We start from the raw sequence: 20174 nt of genomic DNA, 5'->3' as shown, positions 1-20174 counted from the left end.
CGCCCCTCGCTATCTCTTTCGCCCCTCTCTCTCCCCCAATCTTTCTCTCTCTCTCTCTCTCTTGCCAATCTCTCTCTCCCTCTTTCGCCTTTCTCTCTCTCATGCGCCAATCTCTCTCTCTCTCTCTCCCTCTCTCTCTCTCCCTCTCTCTCTCTCTCTCTCTCTCTCTCTCTCTCTCTCCCTCTTTCGCCTTTCTCTCTCTCATGCGCCAATCTCTCTCTCTCTCTCTCTCTCTCTCTCTCTCTCTCTCTCTCTCTCTCTCTCTCTCTCTCTCTCTCTCTCTCTCTCTCTCTCAAACAGACCCTGTCTCCCCTCCTGAACATCTGGGATCTCCAGCTTAAGGTTCCAGCGGGCCGTAAGCGTACAAAGCTCTACTGGAACCGTTCTCTGGGGGAGACTCATCGTGGCACGCACCACATGGCAGACGGCCAGCTCTGCTGCACATCACCGTGTCCATCGCCGCGCCATCAGGCCTCGGCTGATCCATCTGTCAGCATCCGTCCCCATGGCGACGGAACCACAGCTGGAGCGTCATCTCACGCCCGTCTGGCCTGAGGAGCCCTCGAGCCAAACATCGCCACCACAACCAACGACTTGATTTGAGAACGACTTCCCCTCGAATCATCCTCACATCCGTAAACATTTATAAACGTTACGCGTGTGTGTTACGCACGTCATAGATTCTGACTTCACCTGGCGCTCCCGAGCTGGGTAGAGGCGGAGTGATTCGGAGGACGTCGCTTAAAGTCAGGTTCGAACACTTTGCTTGTCATCGTCTCTGCTTTCAGCCGAGAAAAAAATCAGAGTGCAGAAAGTGAGTCAGCAGGTAACCTGGAGTGACTAACTGAGGCTGGGAACGGCTGGAATTAGACCGTCTAGTTCCGCCATCATCCTCCGGGGAACCGGCCCAGTCTATTATTAAAACCCTGTTTTCTCCGGGGACACGAGGAAATGTTTTTCATTTCGTTCCTTCCCCTCCCGATTCGCTTCTGGGGATTGTACATCAAGCTGTCTGCATCTACGGCGCTTTTTAGTTCTGAGGAAACAACTTCGAAAAAACTTCGAAAAGACACCCACAGAGGGTCCACGATGGGGCTCAAAGGATTCAGCCGCTCTGCCCCTCGCTTCTGGAACTCTCTCCCAGTATCCATCCTCTCTATAGAGTCTCTCCCCACCTTTAAAACCTCCATCTAAACTCCCTTCTTCCGACTGGCCTATCCTACTTAACTCCAACCACCAGCCAATTAAATGAATATGTCGAATTGTTTATTTTTTAAATGCGTTAGTTTTAACTATATTTGCCTCTTTTTAAAATTGTATTTTGCTTGTCTGAACTTTAAGGCGACCTTGCGAGTTTTTGAAAGGCCCCCCTGAAATAATATGTCGTATTATTATTATTATTAGAGGGCCGATGTGTGTACGACGCAAACGCACACGTTCCGGAGGCTTGTGTCACACTTTCGATTCTGCCTCACAGAACACTCAGCCTACACACTCCGTAGAATCTCTCATTACATCACTGCACGCACGCGTTCACCAGGGTCTGAACGAGGGACGAACAAACGGCAGATTAGTATTCCAAAGGCATCCGTTTTCATTGGGCTAATGGTCTCCTCTGTGCCACAATTACTTTAGCGTGAAAGTCACTTCAATTAAAGTGCGCTCGGATGAAGACGTGCGCTGGAGAATCCTCTATTACATTCTCTGTACCAGGTATTCTCTGATGGATGAGGACGCTTAGACAGTAGGAATGACACGATTCTGTCTGTCAGCAGCAGAGACCGATGGCTCTCTGACTGCAGGCTCACTCACAAGCGAGACTTTGGCATGAATCCAAAGTGTTTAACATATCCTCTGTACAAACGCACGGACCATTTCACGAATACATCGTACACTTGCATGGAGCTGAGAGAGCAACGCAGAAAGGGTCTTTAAGCCAAGGGTCATGTTGTTGCTGTTACATATTCCTCCTGCACACTGCAGAGTGTGTGGGATCGAGGGAAGGCTGGGAAACCAATGTCGTTCAATGTCTAGAGAAAGAGATGTATAGAGAGAGCGAGCGAGAGAGAAAGAGATTGTGTGCACGTGTGTGGGTGTATGTGATAATGAGTGTGAGTGAGAGACCGTGTGTGTGTGTTGTGTTGACGTGTGGGTGTGTGTGTGTGTGATAATGAGTGTGAGAAAGACAATGTGTGTGTGATTGTTTATGTTATGTATTTGCGTCTGTGATTATGTATAAGAGTCAGTGTGTGTGTGAGTGTTTGTGTGTGATAATGAGTGTGTGTGTGAGTGTGTGTGTATGATCATGAGTGTGTGAGAGGCTCAGTGTGTGTGTGTGAGTGTGTGTGTATGATCATGAGTGTGTGAGAGACTCAGTGTGTGTGTGTGTGTGTGAGTGTGTGTGTATGATCATGAGTGTGTGAGGGTCTCTTTATCCACACGGCACCGCGGGGCTACAGACGGACGCACTCGGCGGCGGCGGTCGTTAGCACGGCTAGCGCAGGTGGTAGAGTGTGTCGTTAGCGGTGAGCTAGCCGTAGCGTCACTCAGCTAGCCCTGCTGACTGATGGGCCAGACGGAGAGAGAGAGAGAGAGAGAGAGGCGCTCCGGCTGTTGGTCTATGTCGCCCGCCCGATGCGTCTCCCCAGTGTGACAGCTCCCGTACTAAGTGTTTGCTCGCGTCCTCGATGCCGTCCCGTCACGTCGGCGATGAGTCGGCGATGACATCACAACTTCGACCCCCCCCCCCCCCAGACATCCCCCCAACATCCCCCCCTACCCCTCTTCATCCTCCTCCATCATTCCTTACATGCCTCCCCCTCTCTGGCATCTTTCCATCCATCCTACCACTCCCCCCTTTCCTCCCTCTCCCTCCCTCCATCAACTCCTTCTACTCCCCTCCTCTCCTCCCCTCTCTCCCTTTCTCCCTCCCCTCCCTCTCCCCCCTCCCTCCCTCCCTCCCTCCCTCCCTCTCCCTCCCTCTCTCCCTCCCTCCCTTCCCTCCCTCCCTCCCTCCCTCTCCCCCTCCCTCCCTCCCTCCCCTCCCTTCCTCTTCCTCTCCCTCCCTCCCTCTCCCCCCTCCCTCCCTCCCTCCCCTCCCTCCCTCCCTCTCCCCCCTCCCCCCCTCTCTCCCTTCCCTCCCTCCCCTCCCTCCCTCCCTCTCCTCCCTCCCTCTCCTCCCTCCCACCCTCCCTTCCCTCCCTCTCCTCTCACCATCTCCAGTGTAACTAAACTCGAGAGGACTTTAGGAGTCCCCGCCCCCCTACCCCACTATAACCAACCTCTCCCTCCTCCCCCCACCCTCTCCCCTCCTCCCTCCCTCCCTCCCTCCCCCCTCCCTCCCCCCTCCCTCCCCCTGGTGTTTATCCGGCTCCTCACCGCCTCTTAACCTTCCAGATCGGAAGAATGAAAAGGGACGAAAATAAAGAGAAATAAATGAGTCTCACCTCCGTTTGTCCTCTCGCTATTAGAGGCGCTCCCCCTCCTCCCCTTACTGTGGAGGGGGGGGGGGGGGGGGGGGAGGGAGGGGTGCAGACTGCATAGTGATGGGGTTATTAGGGCGGGACGGCTGGACAGCTGTTTTGGAGCATCGCGGCTCCTCGTGGCTCAGCAGCAGCAGGAGGAGTTACCCTCCCTCTCCTCCTCCTCTCTCCCGTCCGTGTCCCTTCCCTCCTCCTCTCTCCTCCTCCCTCCTCCTCTCTCCTCCTCCCTCCTCCTCCCTCCTCCTCCCTCCTCCTCTCTCCTCACGCTGAGGGCTCCGGCCTCGCTCCTGTTCCTCCTTCCTCCTTTCATTTAAACTCGTCGGTGTCTTTGCCCTCTCTCTCTCTCTCTCTCTCTCTCTCTCTCTCTCTCTCTCTCTCTCTCTCTCTCTCTCTCTCTCTCTGGATCTGTCTCCCTCTCTCGCCCTATCCTTTATATGCATTATCTTCTCGCACTCCTCACTTTGCTCTGTTCCAACTTCATGCTTTTCCGTTTTTATTCTCTCCATCCTCTCCTCTCCTCTACCCTCTCTCCTTCCTCCTCCTCTCTCTCCTTCCTCCTCCCTCCCTCTGAATCTCTCTCTCTCCCTCTGTCTCTCTGTCTCTCTGTCTCTTTCTCTCTCTTTCTCTCTCTCTCTCTCTCTCTCTCTCTCCCTCTCTCCCTCTCTCCCTCTCTCTACCTCTCTCCCTCTCTCTCTCTCTCTCTCTCTCTCTCTCTCTCTCTCTCTCTCTCTCTCTCTCTCTCTCTCTCTCTCTCTCTCTCTCTCTCTCTCTCTCTCTCTCTCTCTCTCTCGCCTCATTAATCCGTAGACAGGAAACCAAATTACGCCCAATTACAAAGTCATCAGAGGCCGTCCCCGGGCCTGCTTCAGCGAGACGGCCTCCACCACCCCTCCACCTCCACCACCCCTCCACCTTCACCTCCACCACCCCTCCACTATCTACCTCCATCTCCTCCTCCACCACCATCACCTCCACCACCACCCACATTACCAGCTCTGCCTCCATCAGCTCCTCCACCACCATCAGCTCCTCCACCACTACCACCTCCTCCACCACCATCGTCTCTACCATCTACCTCCATCACCTCCTCCACCAGCTTCCCCTTGACCTCCACCACCACCCCCATTACCAGCTCTACCTCCATCTTCTCCTCAAACCCCACCACTACCATCACCTCCAGCAGCACCATCACTACCACCACCTCCTCCACCACCATCAACTCCTCCACCTCCTCCACCACCATCAACTCCTCCACCCCCATCACTTCCCTCTCCTCCTCCTCCACCACGCCCCCTGATCACTGAGTGGCGTGTTCTACGAACGCTTGCGCTGCGTTGGCGTCCCCCAAGTTGGCGTGGGCGACAGTTGTGTGCGTGTGTAGCGTGCAATTTGCTTTCCGGGACGCAGTGGAACGGTGACGACCCTGCCTGACTGGGGGGGGGGGGCCGAGAGGACTGGGGGTGGGGGGGTGGGGGGGGGGGGGGCGTGTACTCATGTCTTCCCTGTTTCTTGTTAATGTGTTTCCCATCGGCAGGAAACCGGTCCCAGCGATGGCAGGGTAGGAGTGTTCTCCCGGCCGTGCCAGTAAACAGCGCTGGTACGGGGGGGGGGGTGGGGGGGGAGGGAGGGGGGCTGGGTTGGTTACGAGCTGCAGACCCCCCAGGAGCTGGCAACACATGGGGAGGGGGTCCTCGGCAGAACAAGACGTTGACTCAACGTCATGGAGCGAGTCATCGCTGGCGAGACCTTCATGTATGCACACACACACACACACACACACACACACACACACACACACACACACACACACACACACACACACACACACACACACACACACACACACACACACACACACACACACACACACACACGAATCAAAGCACTGCGTTTAATTAACGTGTTGAATTTCACGCCAACTATTCTCAATGCGATTGTCACTTCCTGACACTTCAAAACCAGAATTAGTCCTTCGTCAACTTTAATTGGCGCTCTGTCTGAAAGTGGGCGGGGTTTCGCATCCCACTTCTTCCCGTGTCCGGGTAATCCTGTCAGCAATTAGCTCCCTCTGTTCCGCTGTTGTCATCACCGCTGCGCCGTCCAAAATGGAAAGTAGTTCCCCCAAAGTTTGCGTGGCCTTAAACTAAAGCAGCAGCCGCAGCGGCAGCCGCGGCAGCCGCTCCGTGATTGACGGCCCGGAGCTCCGGCGCAACGCGTCTCCCCTCCGTCGCTCAGCGACAGACTCCGCCTGCCAGACTGCCGCTGACTGCCGCGTGCGGCTCGTTAGCGTTGATTAGCGCCACGCTCCAGCAGAGGAGACGAGAGCCTTTTTTGTTTTGCCTTCGCATCGCTAAGTGCCTGCGTCGTTATGGGAGCGGTTGGGTTTGTAGTTTGGGTCGCGTGTTTATTTACTCTTATTCCCTAAGTGGGCAAACACGACTATCAGTTTATTTTATTTCTGAGCTTTGAAAATAAAGATTACGTTTTATTTATTTTATTTCTCTCTCATGCTAACCACTTGAATCTCTGCCTCTTCAGTCTCGCTTTGGGCAAGGTGTCTTTGAGAGCACATGCCGAGAGACAAGTGGGAGAGAGAGAGAGAGAGAGGGAGATAAGGAAAGAGAAAGAACGAGTGGGAGAGACAGACAGAGAGCGATACTGGGAGAGAGGGAAAGAGAGAGGGAGAGAGAATTAGAGTGAGTGAGAGAGAGAATGAGAGAGAGAGAGAGATTTAGGATGAGAGAGAGAGAGCTCTAGGGTGAGAGTGAGAGAAAGAGAATAAGAGTGCGAATAGAGGGAGTGGCTGACGTCAGAATAAGTACCCCTAGGGTTCAGAGGAAAATAACTGCTGGAGTTTGGCTGCTTCAGCAGAGGGGCCCCAGTGAGGCCAGCGTGGAGCTCATCATTTGGTTTTCAGTTCGGCCAAATGAGCCCTTTTACCACTGCATAGGAGGGCCTCCCCACAGCCGTCACAAGCACCAGAGAGAGCCGGCGGTTTGATGCCTGGACCCCTGTCGGAGCACCCATTGGTCTCTGTGTGTGAATGTGAGTGTTTGTGTATGGGTGTGTGTATGTGTGTGTGTATTTGTGTATGTGTGTGATTGTGTATATTTGTGTGCGTGTGTGTGTACGTGTGTGTGTGTGTTTGTGTTTATGTGTATGTTTGTTATTCTGTATATGCGTGTGTGTACATAAGTACGTGCATAAGTGTATGTGTATACGTGTGTTTTTTAATGTGTGTGTGCGGATGTGTATGTGTGTGTCTGTGTATGTGTGTGCATGTATATGTATGCAAATGTGTGTGTGTGTGTTTAAATGTGCGCTTGCATTTGTATGTGGGTGTATCTAATGTGTATGTGCATGAGCGTGTATGTGTATAGGTGTGTGTGTGTGTGTGTGTGTGTGTGTGTGTGTGCGTGTGCGCGTGTGTGTGTGTGTGTGCGTGTGGACCCACTGAGGCACACGTTGTCCTGGAAGGCCTCCAGGAAGAGGTGGCACTGCTCCCGATGGTTCCCGCTGGCCGCACACGAGCACCAGGGGGCGACGTTGGACGTGGAGTTGTCCAGGTAGTTGGGGGTGATGGTGCTTCCTGGAGTAGGACGAACGGGGAACAGGGATTGGTTAAAAAAAGTAACTTTACCGGGGGACGCCCCGATGGCTCACCTGGTAGAGCGCGTACCCTCAAAGGTCCCATGACATGCCATCAGGTGTGGGCTGATTACAACCCGTTTTGGATATCTGTCCCTTATGACATCACAGATGGGCGTGTCCACCTAGATGTGTGACTGATAGATGAGCGACGCATGCTACAGTCCACTGGGTAGGCTGGTAGACTGATCTATCCAGCACACATCTAGGTGGACACGCCCACCTGTGATGTCATAAGGGACAGATTTCCAAAGCGGCTTGTAACGGCTAATCAGCCCACAACTGGTGGCATGTCATGGGACCTTTAAGGCCCAGTCCTGATCGCAGGGATCCGGGTTCGAATCCATACCTTCCCCCTCCATCTCACTCTATAAAAAGAAACAAAATTAAAAAAAGAAAACCGTAAAGAAAAAGACTTCACCAAAATGTCGTTCACTTCTTACTTAGCGACCGGATACATCCGTCATCGCCACGGTAACACAGACGCCCTTCACATGATGAACCACCCTGAATCGTTTTTAGGATTTATTGCCTACCTATTCAGCAAATGGACTGCATTCATACAGCGCGTTTCCAGCCAGCGGCCACTCAAAGCGCTTTACAATATTGCCTCACATTCAACCACACACTCACACATACCGTCGGCGGAGTCAACCACGCAAGCCTCAGCCGGCTCGTCAGGAGCAGTCAGGGTGCGGTGTCTTGCTCAGGGGCATCACGACACTCGAACTAGCAACCTTCGGGTGACCAGTCGGCCCGCTCTACCTCCTGAGCTGCTGTTCAGGAGGAGTTGTCCGTGGTCAGGGACACCTCCACACTCAGCTTCGGAGGAGCCGGGGATTGAACCAGCGACCTTCCGGTTACCAGCCGACCCGCTCTACCCTCTGAGCCACATGCCGCCCCTCAGTGATTCAGGCTTCTTCTACGCTGCCCTTATTGGAGGACGTCTACAGTGATGTGATCCAGACTCCGTGCCCAGATCCTGTCCTCCTCCCTGTCCATGCTTCACCTCCGGACACCCGTTGACCCGTCAGGTAATCAGAAGGTCGCTAGTTCGATCCTCAGCTCCTCCTAGAGTGTCGGTATTTCCCTGAGGCAGACGCCTCACCCTGACTGCTCCTGACGAGCTGGCTGTCGCCCTGCGTGGTCGACTCAATCGTCGCTTTGTCAATGTGCGCATGAACCGTTGTAAATCGCTTTGGATAAAAGCTTCTGCTAAATGCCCTAAATGTAAAATGTAATCCCTGGCTGAGAACTCGCTCTGACTACACTTCAAGGCATTAAGGCTAATTGGGCCAGTAAGGTTCTGTTAATGCTCCAGTGTGTGTGAGGGGTCTTGTTTACCCCGAGGGGCCGAGGGTCAGGGGGGGGGGGGGGCCCGGCCGAGGTCAACGCTGTCTGAGCAAGGCTGCCCCATGTGTGGGAAGTGGAGAGGCGTCGTATCGAAGGATTAAACCACTTGTTTCCGGCCAGAGATCAAAGGGGTTGCTGGCTCCCTGGACCGACTGCCCGTCCGCCCCTTGGGCAAGGCCAGTTCTAGATCTTCTTCCTACTCGTGCGTTGTTTGAACGGAAGTGGCGAATGCGCCATCATTACGTAACCATGCCGACAGACCAGCTTAGCACCCTGATCACCGTGGTAACCTTCTGCGTAGCATGCCTCCCGCGATCACAAACCCAAAAGACGCAATTTTCTATTTCCGTCTGGGTTTAATGAGGTGTTTCTGTGGTTAATTTGAGCTAAATGTTCAAAGGGCGCCACTCTAAACGGTTAAATCCGTTCTGACATTTCTCAACTACACCACAATACTAGGATAGAAATGTCATAGAAATACCAGTACCGGTATTTTCATTGATTTCCTGACTGAACAGTGGCGCAAGCTGGCAATCTTTGATGAACGTATGGTGGCCCGCAGAGGACATTCTTGTAAAAGTTATTTTGCAGCCACTGGAGATTCCACTGAAGTACTTGTTCCTCCTGCTTTGTGAAGGAGAGCTTTTGTTTCTTATTTCCTAGAAGCGGTTTCCTGAGGGCATGGGGCACGTTGACAGGATGCGGAGGTAAAACGCCTTTACTTTGAAGAAGTCAGGGAGGAAAGAGAGCAATCTAAAATGACAAGAAAATGTGCTTTTTGCTTTTCCCTGGCAGAACCTCTCACGATCTCTCTCATGGCACATCAACCTATTTTTCTCTGTCTGTCTCTCTCCATCTCTCCTGTCTGTCTCTCTCCATCTCTCAATTTCTTGTTCACTCTCTCTGTCTATCTCTTTCCCTCTGTGTGTCTCTCATCTCTCTCTATCTTTCTCTGACCCTCCCCATCTCTCGTTCACTTTGTCTCCATCTCGCTCTGTCTGTCTCTTTCTCTTTCTCTGTCTCTCTCCATCTCTGTACTCTCTCTCTCTCTCTCTCTTTCTCTCTCTCTCTCTCTCTCTCTCTCTCTCTCTCTCTCTCTCTCTCTCTCTCTCTCTCTCTCTCTCTCTCTCTCTCTCTCTCTCTCTCTCTCTCCATCTCTGTACTCTCTCTCTCTCTCTCTCTCCCTCTCTCTCTCTCTCTCTCTCTCTCTCTCTCTCTCTCTCTCTCTCTCTCTCTCTCTCTCTCTCTCTCTCTCTCTCTCTCTCTCTCTCTCCATCTCTCTTCCACTCTGATCACTCTGAGTGTTAATCTCTCTTTCGCAATCATCTCTCTCTGTTCCTCTCTTTCCCGTTCTCTCTCTCTCTCTCTCTCTCACCCTCGATATCTATCAAGCTCATTCCTCCATCTCCATCGTCGCTCCATAATAACGCATCGCGGACAAAGGCCAGCCTTTTTAAACAGCCATTTAATGCGCAGACCTCAGCTTATTTATCTGACGTCAAACTACAATGACTCCCTTAGTGACTCCTGGCCCCTGGAGCCGGGGGTAATCTCGGGAATGCCGGTCGATAATTGTAATTGCTCCGCTCGTAAAAGCGGACAACTTGGCCCTACCCCGGCTCAGTCGCATCAATCAGCGGTGCCATCGATCACGCGGACGCACGTCAGCACAGCGCAAGACTCCCTTTCATCCGCCCGTGATTTATGCTTTTGTGTCACACCTTGTCTGACATCTACCTCTCCTATGCCCCCCCCCCCCACGACACAACCTCCAACACCACAGTTCGTTGACTATCTACCTGCTCATACTTTGTAAGAGTACTTTAACTCAAGGACAGTTGAGAGGTGTTTGGAAATGGCTTCAATCGAAGACTATTTTCTTTTATACGCAAATGTTCCACTAGAAGCTTCAGAGTTACACCCTTTGCCCATATTTGTGATGTCACAAATATGTCCCCACGTCGTCACATGCGGTTACGTATTTTGAGCAACTGCCGTTATGATTTTGATATCGGGGAATGTAGTGTATAACGACTAGGCACTCGTTGCCATAACGACGTGGAGCGTGGCAGCTGAGTGTTTCAGTGATAGCAGCGTCTATATCAACCACCGTAGCTATTTTCAGGCGATACCTCAAAAGAGTATTCATGAAAACTGACAAACTAAACGTCATATACAATCATGGAAAAAAAGATTAGGACAATAAAATGCAGATGTCTCGCAAGAAATGTTATCAAAACCAATTTGAAACCCATCAAAATATTGCATTTTCCAGTGAGAATAAAATAAATGTCAGCCATCATGTCTGTATTCGCAGACAGAAACCTATTGTTGAAACCTTCTTAATATTGTAGAGGCGTTATTGTGAAACTACATTACCAGCTGTGGACCAACGTGATCATTAGTTAGTTATAACCCTCTGGGTGTGAGACCGGGTCGCGTGGGAACCGGGCGTCTTACCTATCAGGCCGGTGTAAGCCAGCAGACAGGCCCCGTAGTTGTCCTGTGTGCAGCCGCTAGCTGTGGTCTCCGACGGCTGGCAGTCCCACTGGAACTGGGCCCACCGGGACCTGCAGGGGCAACAACAAGGCATCTGGACGTTAGCTTCGTGCTAGCGTCGTCTTGGTTAAAGTGTTAGCTGATTATGCTCCAGAGCTGTTGTTCCTGTGTTAGCCTTGGGGCCATGTTAGCCGCCACAACTGGTGTTAGCTATTTCCGGTGCAGGCTAGACATAGCTAACACCAGTCGTGGCGGCTAACATGACCTGCAGGGACAACAACAGGGCATCCGCATGTTAGCTTTGTGCTAGCATTGTCTTGGTTAAGTGTCATAGATGTATAAACTGACTAGATATCGCCTGAGCTGCGCTGTTCATTGGAAGGTATGCGTTAATGCCGCCACCATCTCCCAGTCACTTTAAATCGCCTTCTTTCAGACATCAGAGGCGTGTTTGTGGTATTGATAGACAAAATCAATTAAAAATACAAGATCGATATATATTTTTACTATCATTACCAAGAACACACGTCTGAATTATGTAAGAAGGCAACCCGCTTGAAGATAGCTTAAAAACAAGGCGATTTAGAATGATATTGACTGAGAGAGGACCTCTGCCCCATCAGACGTTGATTCATTCAGGAAAGCGGTTTCCCCACGGCAAAATGGCCGCCGAATGCGATATCTAGTAAGTATATCTATGGTTAAGTGTTAGCTGATGATGCTGCAGAGCTGCGGTTTCTGTGATAGCTGGAGGTCATGTTAGCCGCCACGACTGGTGTTAGCTATTTCCAGTGCAGGCTAGACACAGCTATGACTTGTCTGTAGCTTTAAACAGGTTTACCTGTGGCTTGCGTTAGCTTTGATAAGCTCTATGTTAGCTCTGACGTCTTTGTTTTAGCCTTAACTTTGTCAAGCCCAAACTCAGTCTAACTCTGTTAGCGGTAACTGTGTTAAGCTAGGACTCTGTTCAACCATGACATGAGGTGGCAGCAACTGGGTGTAGCTGTGGTTTTTTGTTGGCTCCTCTATGCGTCCACTCTAACGCTGTTTGTCCGTGACTACTGCTAGCCGGGATCGGTGTTTAGTGATGTTGCCTGCAGGCCAGTAGCCAGCCAGCGAAGTGATCCCATAAGCGTGACACTCTCCCTGAACCCAATACAGTGCTCCCTTTATCAGGTCCTCTGAGAGAAAAACATGTCCCTCCTCGCCCCATCTTCACTTTCTCGCTCTCTATCTCTCTTTCTTTCTCATCTCTGTCTCTATTGGTATCGACCCTCTCCTCCTCCTTGCATCGGTGCCTCTGGCTCGCTCCCTCCCTCCCTCTCTCTCTTACATTATTGCTACTCTCCATATAGATACATCCTATTTGCATATTTCTGTCTCCCTCCCTCTGTTCCTAACTTGCTCGCTCTCTCTCTCTCTCTCTCTCTCTCTCTCTCTCTCTCTCTCTCTCTCTCTCTCTCTCTCTCTCTCTCTCTCTCTCTCTCACTCTCTCTCTCACTCACTCTCTCCTACTCTCCCTCTCTCTCTCTCTCTCTCTCTCTCTCTCTCTCTCTCTCTCTCTCTCTCTCTCTCTCTCTCTCACTCTCACTCTCACTCTCACTCTCTCTCTCTCTCTCTCTCTCTCTCTCTCTCTCTGAGAGAGAGAGAGAGAGAGAGAGAGAGAGAGAGTAGTGTCTGGGCTCTCTGCCAGGTCTTCAGGAGTCAATGAGGGGTTAAAGTGGGTCTTGGCTCCTTAATAGGGACCGGGTACCATAGCCAAGGGACCGTGGCCCAGGGGCCGGGTTGCCCAGGGACCGGGTACCGTACCCAAGGGACCGGGGAACATATCCCAGAGACCGGGTACTGTAGCCCAGCTCTCTGGAAGCTCAAACCCGTTCTCCAGAAGATTAGATTACTACAGATACATTGCATAAATATATACATATAGTACATATATATCCTCCTCTCTCTTCTCCTCCCTCTCTCTCCTCCTCCCTCCCTTTTTCTTCTCTCTCTCCTCCCATCCTCTCCTCTCTCTCTCTCTCTCTCTCTCTCTCTCTCTCTCTCTCTCTCTCTCTCTCTCTCTCTCTCTCTCTCTCTCTCTCTCTCTCTCTCTCTCTTGGGAGAGTTGTCTAGGGAAGGAGGGGGGAGGGAGGATGGATGGGAGAGTGGTCTAGGGGAGGGAGGGGGGAGGGAGAGCTGGAGGGGTGGAGGGAGGTAGCGGGGGGGAGTAAATGAAGCGGATCAATGAGGGGTGGGACGGCCCCCGTGTCTCCCGACGGGTCAGGAGGAAGTAGATTAGAGCCGGTGACCCTGAGCGGTCAGCAGGACGCCGCTCCAGCGCGTCTGAGGAGACGCACCGGTCCAACCCGGGGAGCAGGCCCCCGTGGTACTGATCACTGTGTGTGTGTGTGTGTGTGTGTGTGTGTGTGTGTGTGTGTGTGTGTGTGTGTGTGTGTGTGTGTGTGTGTGTGTGTGTGTGTGTGTGTGTGTGTGTGTGTGTGTATGTGTGCGTGTGTGTGTGTGTTTAATGCGTGTGTTATTGTGTGTTTGAGTGTGTCTGTGTGTGCGGTTTAATGTGTGAGTGTGTGTGAGTGTGTTTGTTATTGTGTGAATTTGTGTGCGTGTTTATTAATGTCTGTCTGAGTGTGTGTGCGTGTGTTTGTTGCTGGTGGTCCTGATGGAGGAGGCGGAGGAGCTGGTGGTCCTGATGGAGGAGGCTGAGGAGCTGGTGGTCCTGATGGAGGAGGTGGAGGAGCTGGTGGTCCTGATAGAGGAGGTGGAGGAGCTGGTGGTCCTGATGGAGGAGGCGGAGGAGCTGGTGGTCCTGATGGAGGAGGCGGAGGAGCTGGTGGTCCTGATGGAGGAGGTGGAGGAGCTGGTGGTCCTGATGGAGGAGGCGGAGGAGCTGGTGGTCCTGATGGAGGAGGTGGAGGAGCTGGTGGTCCTGATGGAGGAGGTGGAGGAGCTGGTGGTCCTGATGGAGGAGGCTGAGGAGCTGGTGGTCCTGATGGAGGAGGCGGAGGAGGTCGTGGTCCTGATGGAGGAGGCGGAGGAGCTGGTGGTCCTGATGGAGGAGGCGGAGGAGCTGGTGGTCCTGATGGAGGAGGCGGAGGAGCTGGTGGTCCTGATGGAGGAGGTGGAGGATCTGGTGGTCCTGATGGAGGAGGTGGAGGATCTGGTGGTCCTGATGGAGGAGGCGGAGGAGCTGGTGGTCCTGATGGAGGAGGCGGAGGAGCTGGTGGTCCTGATGGAGGAGGTGGAGGAGCTGGTGGTCCTGATGGAGGAGGCTGAGGAGCTGGTGGTCCTGATGGAGGAGGCGGAGGAGCTGGTGGTCCTGATGGAGGAGGCGGAGGAGCTGGTGGTCCTGATGGAGGAGGTGGAGGAGCTGGTGGTCCTGATGGAGGAGGCTGAGGAGCTGGTGGTCCTGATGGAGGAGGCGGAGGAGCTGCTGGTCCTGATGGAGGAGGTGGAGGAGCTGGTGGTCCTGATGGAGGAGGCGGAGGAGCTGGTGGTCCTGATGGAGGAGGCGGAGGAGCTGGTGGTCCTGATGGAGGAGGCTGAGGAGCTGGTGGTCCTGATGGAGGAGGCGGAGGAGCTGGTGGTCCTGATGGAGGAGGCTGAGGAGCTGGTGGTCCTGATGGAGGAGGCGGAGGAGCTGGTGGTCCTGATGGAGGAGGCGGAGGAGCTGGTGGTCCTGATGGAGGAGGCGGAGGAGCTGGTGGTCCTGATGGAGGAGGCGGAGGAGCTGGTGGTCCTGATGGAGGAGGCGGAGGAGCTGGTGGTCCTGATGGAGGAGGTGGAGGAGCTGGTGGTCCTGATGGAGGAGGCGGAGGAGCTGGTGGTCCTGATGGAGGAGGCTGAGGAGCTGGTGGTCCTGATGGAGGAGGTGGAGGAGCTGGTGGTCCTGATGGAGGAGGTGGAGGAGCTGGTGGTCCTGATGGAGGAGGCGGAGGAGCTGGTGGTCCTGATGGAGGAGGTGGAGGAGCTGGTGGTCCTGATGGAGGGGGTGGAGGAGCTGGTGGTCCTGATGGAGGAGCGGAGTCGTCTCAGATGCTCAGCGATGCTGCGGCCCTGCGGTCACTTGGCTGCCCGGCCGCTAATACATGGCCGCTCACTTGGCTCAGAACCGTTTCCCTGGCGACCGCCTCTCGCCCCCGCATCCCTCCCCCCCCCAGGCCTCGGCACGCAGGATAAAAGGAGGTCCATTAATTAGGCCCTGATGAACGCAGCGTGCCAGCTCGGCCTATCGCCATGGATACGCAACACACGGCCCTCTCTTATCGCTCTGATCCGCGCTGGCGTGGGCGCCCCGGGTACGGCGGCGAGAGAGCGTGGGACTCGAACCCGCGCCGCTCAGCGTGGTGCTCAGTCAATAACTCCGGGCCCAAACAGCCTCCCCAAGCAGGGGGTCTCGGGAGCGGGGGCCGATCACACGACCGTTGGCCCGACGTGCGTCGTACGTCGCACGGCTCTTCCCTCTCGACAGGCGCGCGGGGAAGTGTCATGGCGTCCGTGTGTGTGGTACTTAACCCCCGACTGGTCCTCTGAAGCTCTGCCTTGCGGGGTGTGTGTGTGTGTGCGTGTGTATGTGTGTGTGTGTGTGTGTGTGTGTGTGTAAGTGTAAGTGTATGTGTAAGTGTAAGTGTGTGTGTGTGTGCTTACACACACACACTCCCTCGTGTGTGTGTGTGTGTGTGTGCTTACACACACACACACACACACACCATTCGTGTGTGTGTGTGTGTGTATGTGTGTACGTGTGTGTGTACGTATGTGTGTGTGTGCGTGTGCGTGTGCGTGCGTGTGCCTGCGTGCGTGTGCCAACGTACGTGCGTGTGTGCGTGCATGCGTGCGGGTGCGTGTACGTGTATGTGCGTGCACGTGTGTGTGTCCATCAGAACCGCAGGCTGGGCGGAGACGGTCTGGAACGTATCGGGGTCCTGCTTGGTTGAGTTGTTGTTGTTTTTGTTGTTGTCGAGGACGTTGTGTGTCACCGTTTGTTTACTTGTGGATCACGACATCCTGACCGGCAGACTCTTCTCTTGACTGACACAATACTATTGGTGGGGGGGGGGGGGGGGCTTGAGGGGAGGGTGGTCTAGGTGGAGTGGAGGCAGGGTGCATAAACAAACAACACAACAGGAAAACCCAAAAACCAGACGTCTGAAATCAAAGCAGACGTCGTCTATTTTCCAGAACCTATTCACAGTTCATCTCACCCGTGCAACAATAAAACCGCCAAAGTAATAAAAACACTGAAAACTACCCTTCGGATAGTAACAGCGATTGCTATTTTATGAAAACAAAGAAATGATACATATCCCAGCAACCAAAACATGGAAGAACCATGAACCCCAAACACCCCCAAAACCCCCGTCGGGAACCACATGGTGCCCAGCGGTGGGCCGAGATGACAAACAGATCGATCCTGCAGATCATCCCCTAATCTGGACCCCCCCCGCAGTTCCCCCTCCACGCCACAGGGGGGCGAGCCGACGGCGCCGGTATATACCTGCAGACGTAGTCGGACCAGCACACCCGCAGCTGGGCCAGGCAGTTGGGCTTCTCCTTGTCCTCGTAGGAGCAGGCCGGCACGATGGTCTGGCGACGGCGCTCGCTGCAGGCCGTGTCGGTGCAGGGGCAGAAGAGCAGCTCGTTGGTGTAGTCCGGCGGCACGCGGTCGAAGAACTTGCGCAGCGCCTTGCTGCACTTGGCCCGGTTGCAGGGGCCGGAGCGCGCCGAGGGCTGGATGCAGGACGACACGTACTCGGTGCGCAGCTTCTGGCAGGTGTCGTCGATGTTGCAGGCCTTGGCCGCGTCCAGGCAGCGGTTCACCGTGGTCACCTCCGACTCTGGGGAAGGAACGCCAACATTGAGAGTTGTTACGATACCGATACCAGCATCTGAGATTTCTCTGATACTGCCTTAAAATGCAGTATCGGGTATCGGCGAGTACGTAATGGCGTTTTTCCAACGACAGTACCAGCTCAACTTGCTTCAACTTAGCCCGCCTTCTTTTGCGTTAAGATCCCCAAAATGAGGTACCTGCTACCTGCTAACTGGTACTGTTTAAGTCTCACCTCCATCGAGGTTCCGGTCTATGCGCTGATCCGATACCATCACGTGAGCAGCTTGTTTAATACACGGACAAAGAACCTCACAAACACGTGCAGTGTTATGCCGCGTTCGTCAGCGGTCGGAGATGGAACGTCGGAATGGGAAATGCGTCCTCTGCGACCTATGTGCTTTCGAGCAACCTGGTGGGAAAAACATGGACGCATGGACCGTTAACTACAAAAATGCAAATACTATTATTCTAATTATAGATTATAAATGTAATTTATCTTGCTCGCCCAAAAAAAAATGGAGACAGTAATTGAACCGACTATACATTGCTGTCATCGTAAGAGAACCCTTCAATGAGAACAAGTGCTGTTAGTGGTCACAGTGCTAGATGCTGTATCATATACTCGGTATCGGCCGATACTCAGGTTCAGGTTGGACCTCTGTTATATTATAAGGCCGCTGAGCAGGGTCCTCACCTCTACGTACTTTTACTCCAGGACAATTGTGAGGAATTTGAACCCGGAACCCTTCCGCAGGGGAGTCGAACCCTCTCTCCACCCTCTACCCAAGCCTCCATAACACCGGTTCAATGAAGGGTTTGCGTTCCTAACGTTTTTCGTTTTTTTCTCACCACGTAGAAGAAAAACGCCTTCGGAGGAACCGGAAACCCGTTTGTCGTTTCCATCGCCTAACTTTATTTCAAAGAGCGGTTCGTTGTGCGGGGTCGATGTGTATGTGCACCCAAGGGTGAGAGATACAAGTAGTAAAGCGCCCTTGTGGCTTGTGCTGATACGTTGGCGTATGCACGGGTTCTCATTATTTCCGACTACATATTTCTCTGCATTCACCACTCACAAGGAGAATGTGTAAAGAGCTGCGCGGCGGTCGTGCGTTTGAGAGCCGGCCCTGCGGTGGAAGAGTATGGAAATCCCAGACGATGTTTACCAATGAATCCCGGGCCTAATTGGAGATGGTATCGAATGCCTTTCAGAAGCACTGATGACGGATGGGGGGGAAGCGAAAAAGAATAACAAAAAGCGCGTCTTTAGGAAGAGCTAAAGCAGGCTGATTATGCACAGCAGCAGCGCTTGCGTGCAGAGGAGCCCGCAAACGGTTGGGGGTGTAGGGTGGGGGTGGGGGGTGGGGGTGTTAAATGAGGAAAGCGTCGGTTGGGTTTCGCTCGGTGAGTGCCTCGCCCTTCCGACACCAAAGCAGAGCGATGGTACGCGCGGGTAATCGCGGCGCAATCTTCCCCCGCCGCCACCTAGCCTCTAATGACGCCTCTCTCGTTTTTTTGTAACACATCGTTTCGAACGCACGTGGCCATCATCCAGCCATTAACCCCTCCGTCAGCACCTCAAATCATCCTCCCCTGCACCATCCACCCATCAAAACCTGCTCCCTCCACCCGTCAGTGTGTGTTCGTCTATTGCTTCACGCCTCATCCTTTCAACGGCACTGTTATGCTCTAGTCGATGGTTTTATACATATTTCCCTGATCCATCCATCCATCCATCGCTCTATCTTTTCGCTACTTTCCTCCACCCATTTATTTCTCCATCTATTCATTCATCCACCCAGTTCCAGTTCAACCCACCCCCCAAGTCTCCAGACCCCGTCCAACCACCCCCACCCCCTCACCCATCCGTCCCTCCACCCGACCCCCGCCTCTGGCCCTCCACCTCTCCTCCCTCCTCCTCCACCTCTCCTCCCTCCTCCCTCCTCCTCCACCTCCACCTCTCCTCCCTCCTCCTCCACCTCCACCTCCCTCCTCCCTCCTCCCTCCTCCTCCACCTCCCTCCTCCCTCCTCCCTCCTCCTCCACCTCTCCACCTCTCCTCCCTCCTCCCTCCTCCTCCTCCCTCCTCCCTCCTCCTCCTCCTCCACCTCTCCTCCCTCCTCCCTCCTCCTCCACCTCTCCTCCCTCCTCCCTCCTCCCTCCTCCTCCACCTCTCCTCCCTCCTCCTCCTCCTCCACCTCTCCTCCCTCCTCCCTCCTCCCTCCTCCTCCACCTCTCCACCCACCTCCTCCTCCTCCACCTCTCCTCCCTCCTCCCTCCTCCTCCTCCTCCACCTCTCCTCCCTCCTCCTCCTCCTCCACCTCTCCTCCCTCCTCCCTCCTCCCTCCTCCTCCACCTCTCCTCCCTCCTCCTCCACCTCCCATCGCTCCATCCTTCCTCTCTACTCCTTTCCGTTATTCCCCGACTCCGGCCGATCCCAGTGCGTTTGTCTAACGCTGTTCCGAAGCCCTGCTCCCCTTGCGTCACCGTGGCGACCGAAACACTTCCTGTCGTGCCCAGTGATGAAGACGTCCGCGGTGGGCTGCCGCCGGCCGTCACTCCGTCTTGCGCGCGCCGCTCCGTTATTTTCCCGATCCGCCGTCACGTTTATATAAATGTTTTTCACCCTGTTTATTTTTACTTTGTTCCCAGTAGCCAAGGCAGTGATGGTGATGCTGAGGGAGAGGGAGAGGGAGAGAGGGGGGGGGGGGAGAGAGGGGGGGGGAGGGGGGGGGGGGGGGCGAGAGAGAGAGAGAGAGAGAAAGAGAGAGAGGGAGGGAGGGGATGAGAGTGAGAGAGAGAGAGAGAGAGAGAGAGAGAGAGAGAGAGAGAGAGAGAGAGAGAGAGAGAGAGAGAGAGAGGGGATGAAAGTGAGAGTGAGAGAGAGAGAGAGAGAGAGAGAGAGAGAGAGCGAGAGAGAGAGAGAGAGAGAGAGAGAGAGAGGGAGCGAGTCCCATGTTAACCTCAACCGCCGTTGGTCAACCCTTCGCTCGCGTATTAGCGCCAACGCGCCCCCCCCCCCCCCAACCTTTGGGCTAGTGGAGGGTGGGGGCAGTGATAGGGACGTAGGAGCCGTCTGACCTCTATCCTACCGGCTGCATTCTAGTTGAGTGTTTACTTTCGGTTTTGTTTATTCACGGTGTTGTTCTGCTGAGTTAGCGTGTGAAGTCCCCCAGGGAGCCCAAGGTGACATGGCGGTGTTACATCAGCGCCCTGCCAGGGTTGGTCTCCACGGTGACGCTGAGGGTGGCCAGGCACTAATGCTGAGGCCGTTCGTGCTAGCTTAAGGTTCAGTTTTGATGGGTCGCTTTTCTGGCATTTTTGCAAACCTGGAACTGGAGGTGTCAGTTATTTTGCGAACGT

General features: G+C 54.0%; 1 protein-coding gene across 1 annotated transcript in view; it reads right to left on the bottom strand.

The window, feature by feature from the left end:
• Window positions 1-20174, bottom strand: part of gfra4a (GDNF family receptor alpha 4a) — a 41441-nt gene that overhangs the window by 6052 nt on the left and 15215 nt on the right. Inside the window, 3 exon segments of the mRNA XM_056589784.1 lie at window positions 6937-7071; window positions 10944-11053; window positions 16480-16819. Of these exon segments, the coding sequence (XP_056445759.1) occupies window positions 6937-7071; window positions 10944-11053; window positions 16480-16819 (585 nt within the window).

The sequence above is a fragment of the Gadus chalcogrammus genome, chromosome 5, assembly GCF_026213295.1.
Source record: "Gadus chalcogrammus isolate NIFS_2021 chromosome 5, NIFS_Gcha_1.0, whole genome shotgun sequence".
NCBI classification, from domain to species: Eukaryota; Metazoa; Chordata; class Actinopteri; order Gadiformes; family Gadidae; genus Gadus; species Gadus chalcogrammus.
Note: the sequence above shows the minus strand (reverse complement) of the source record. Positions and strands in the feature narration are given on the sequence as shown.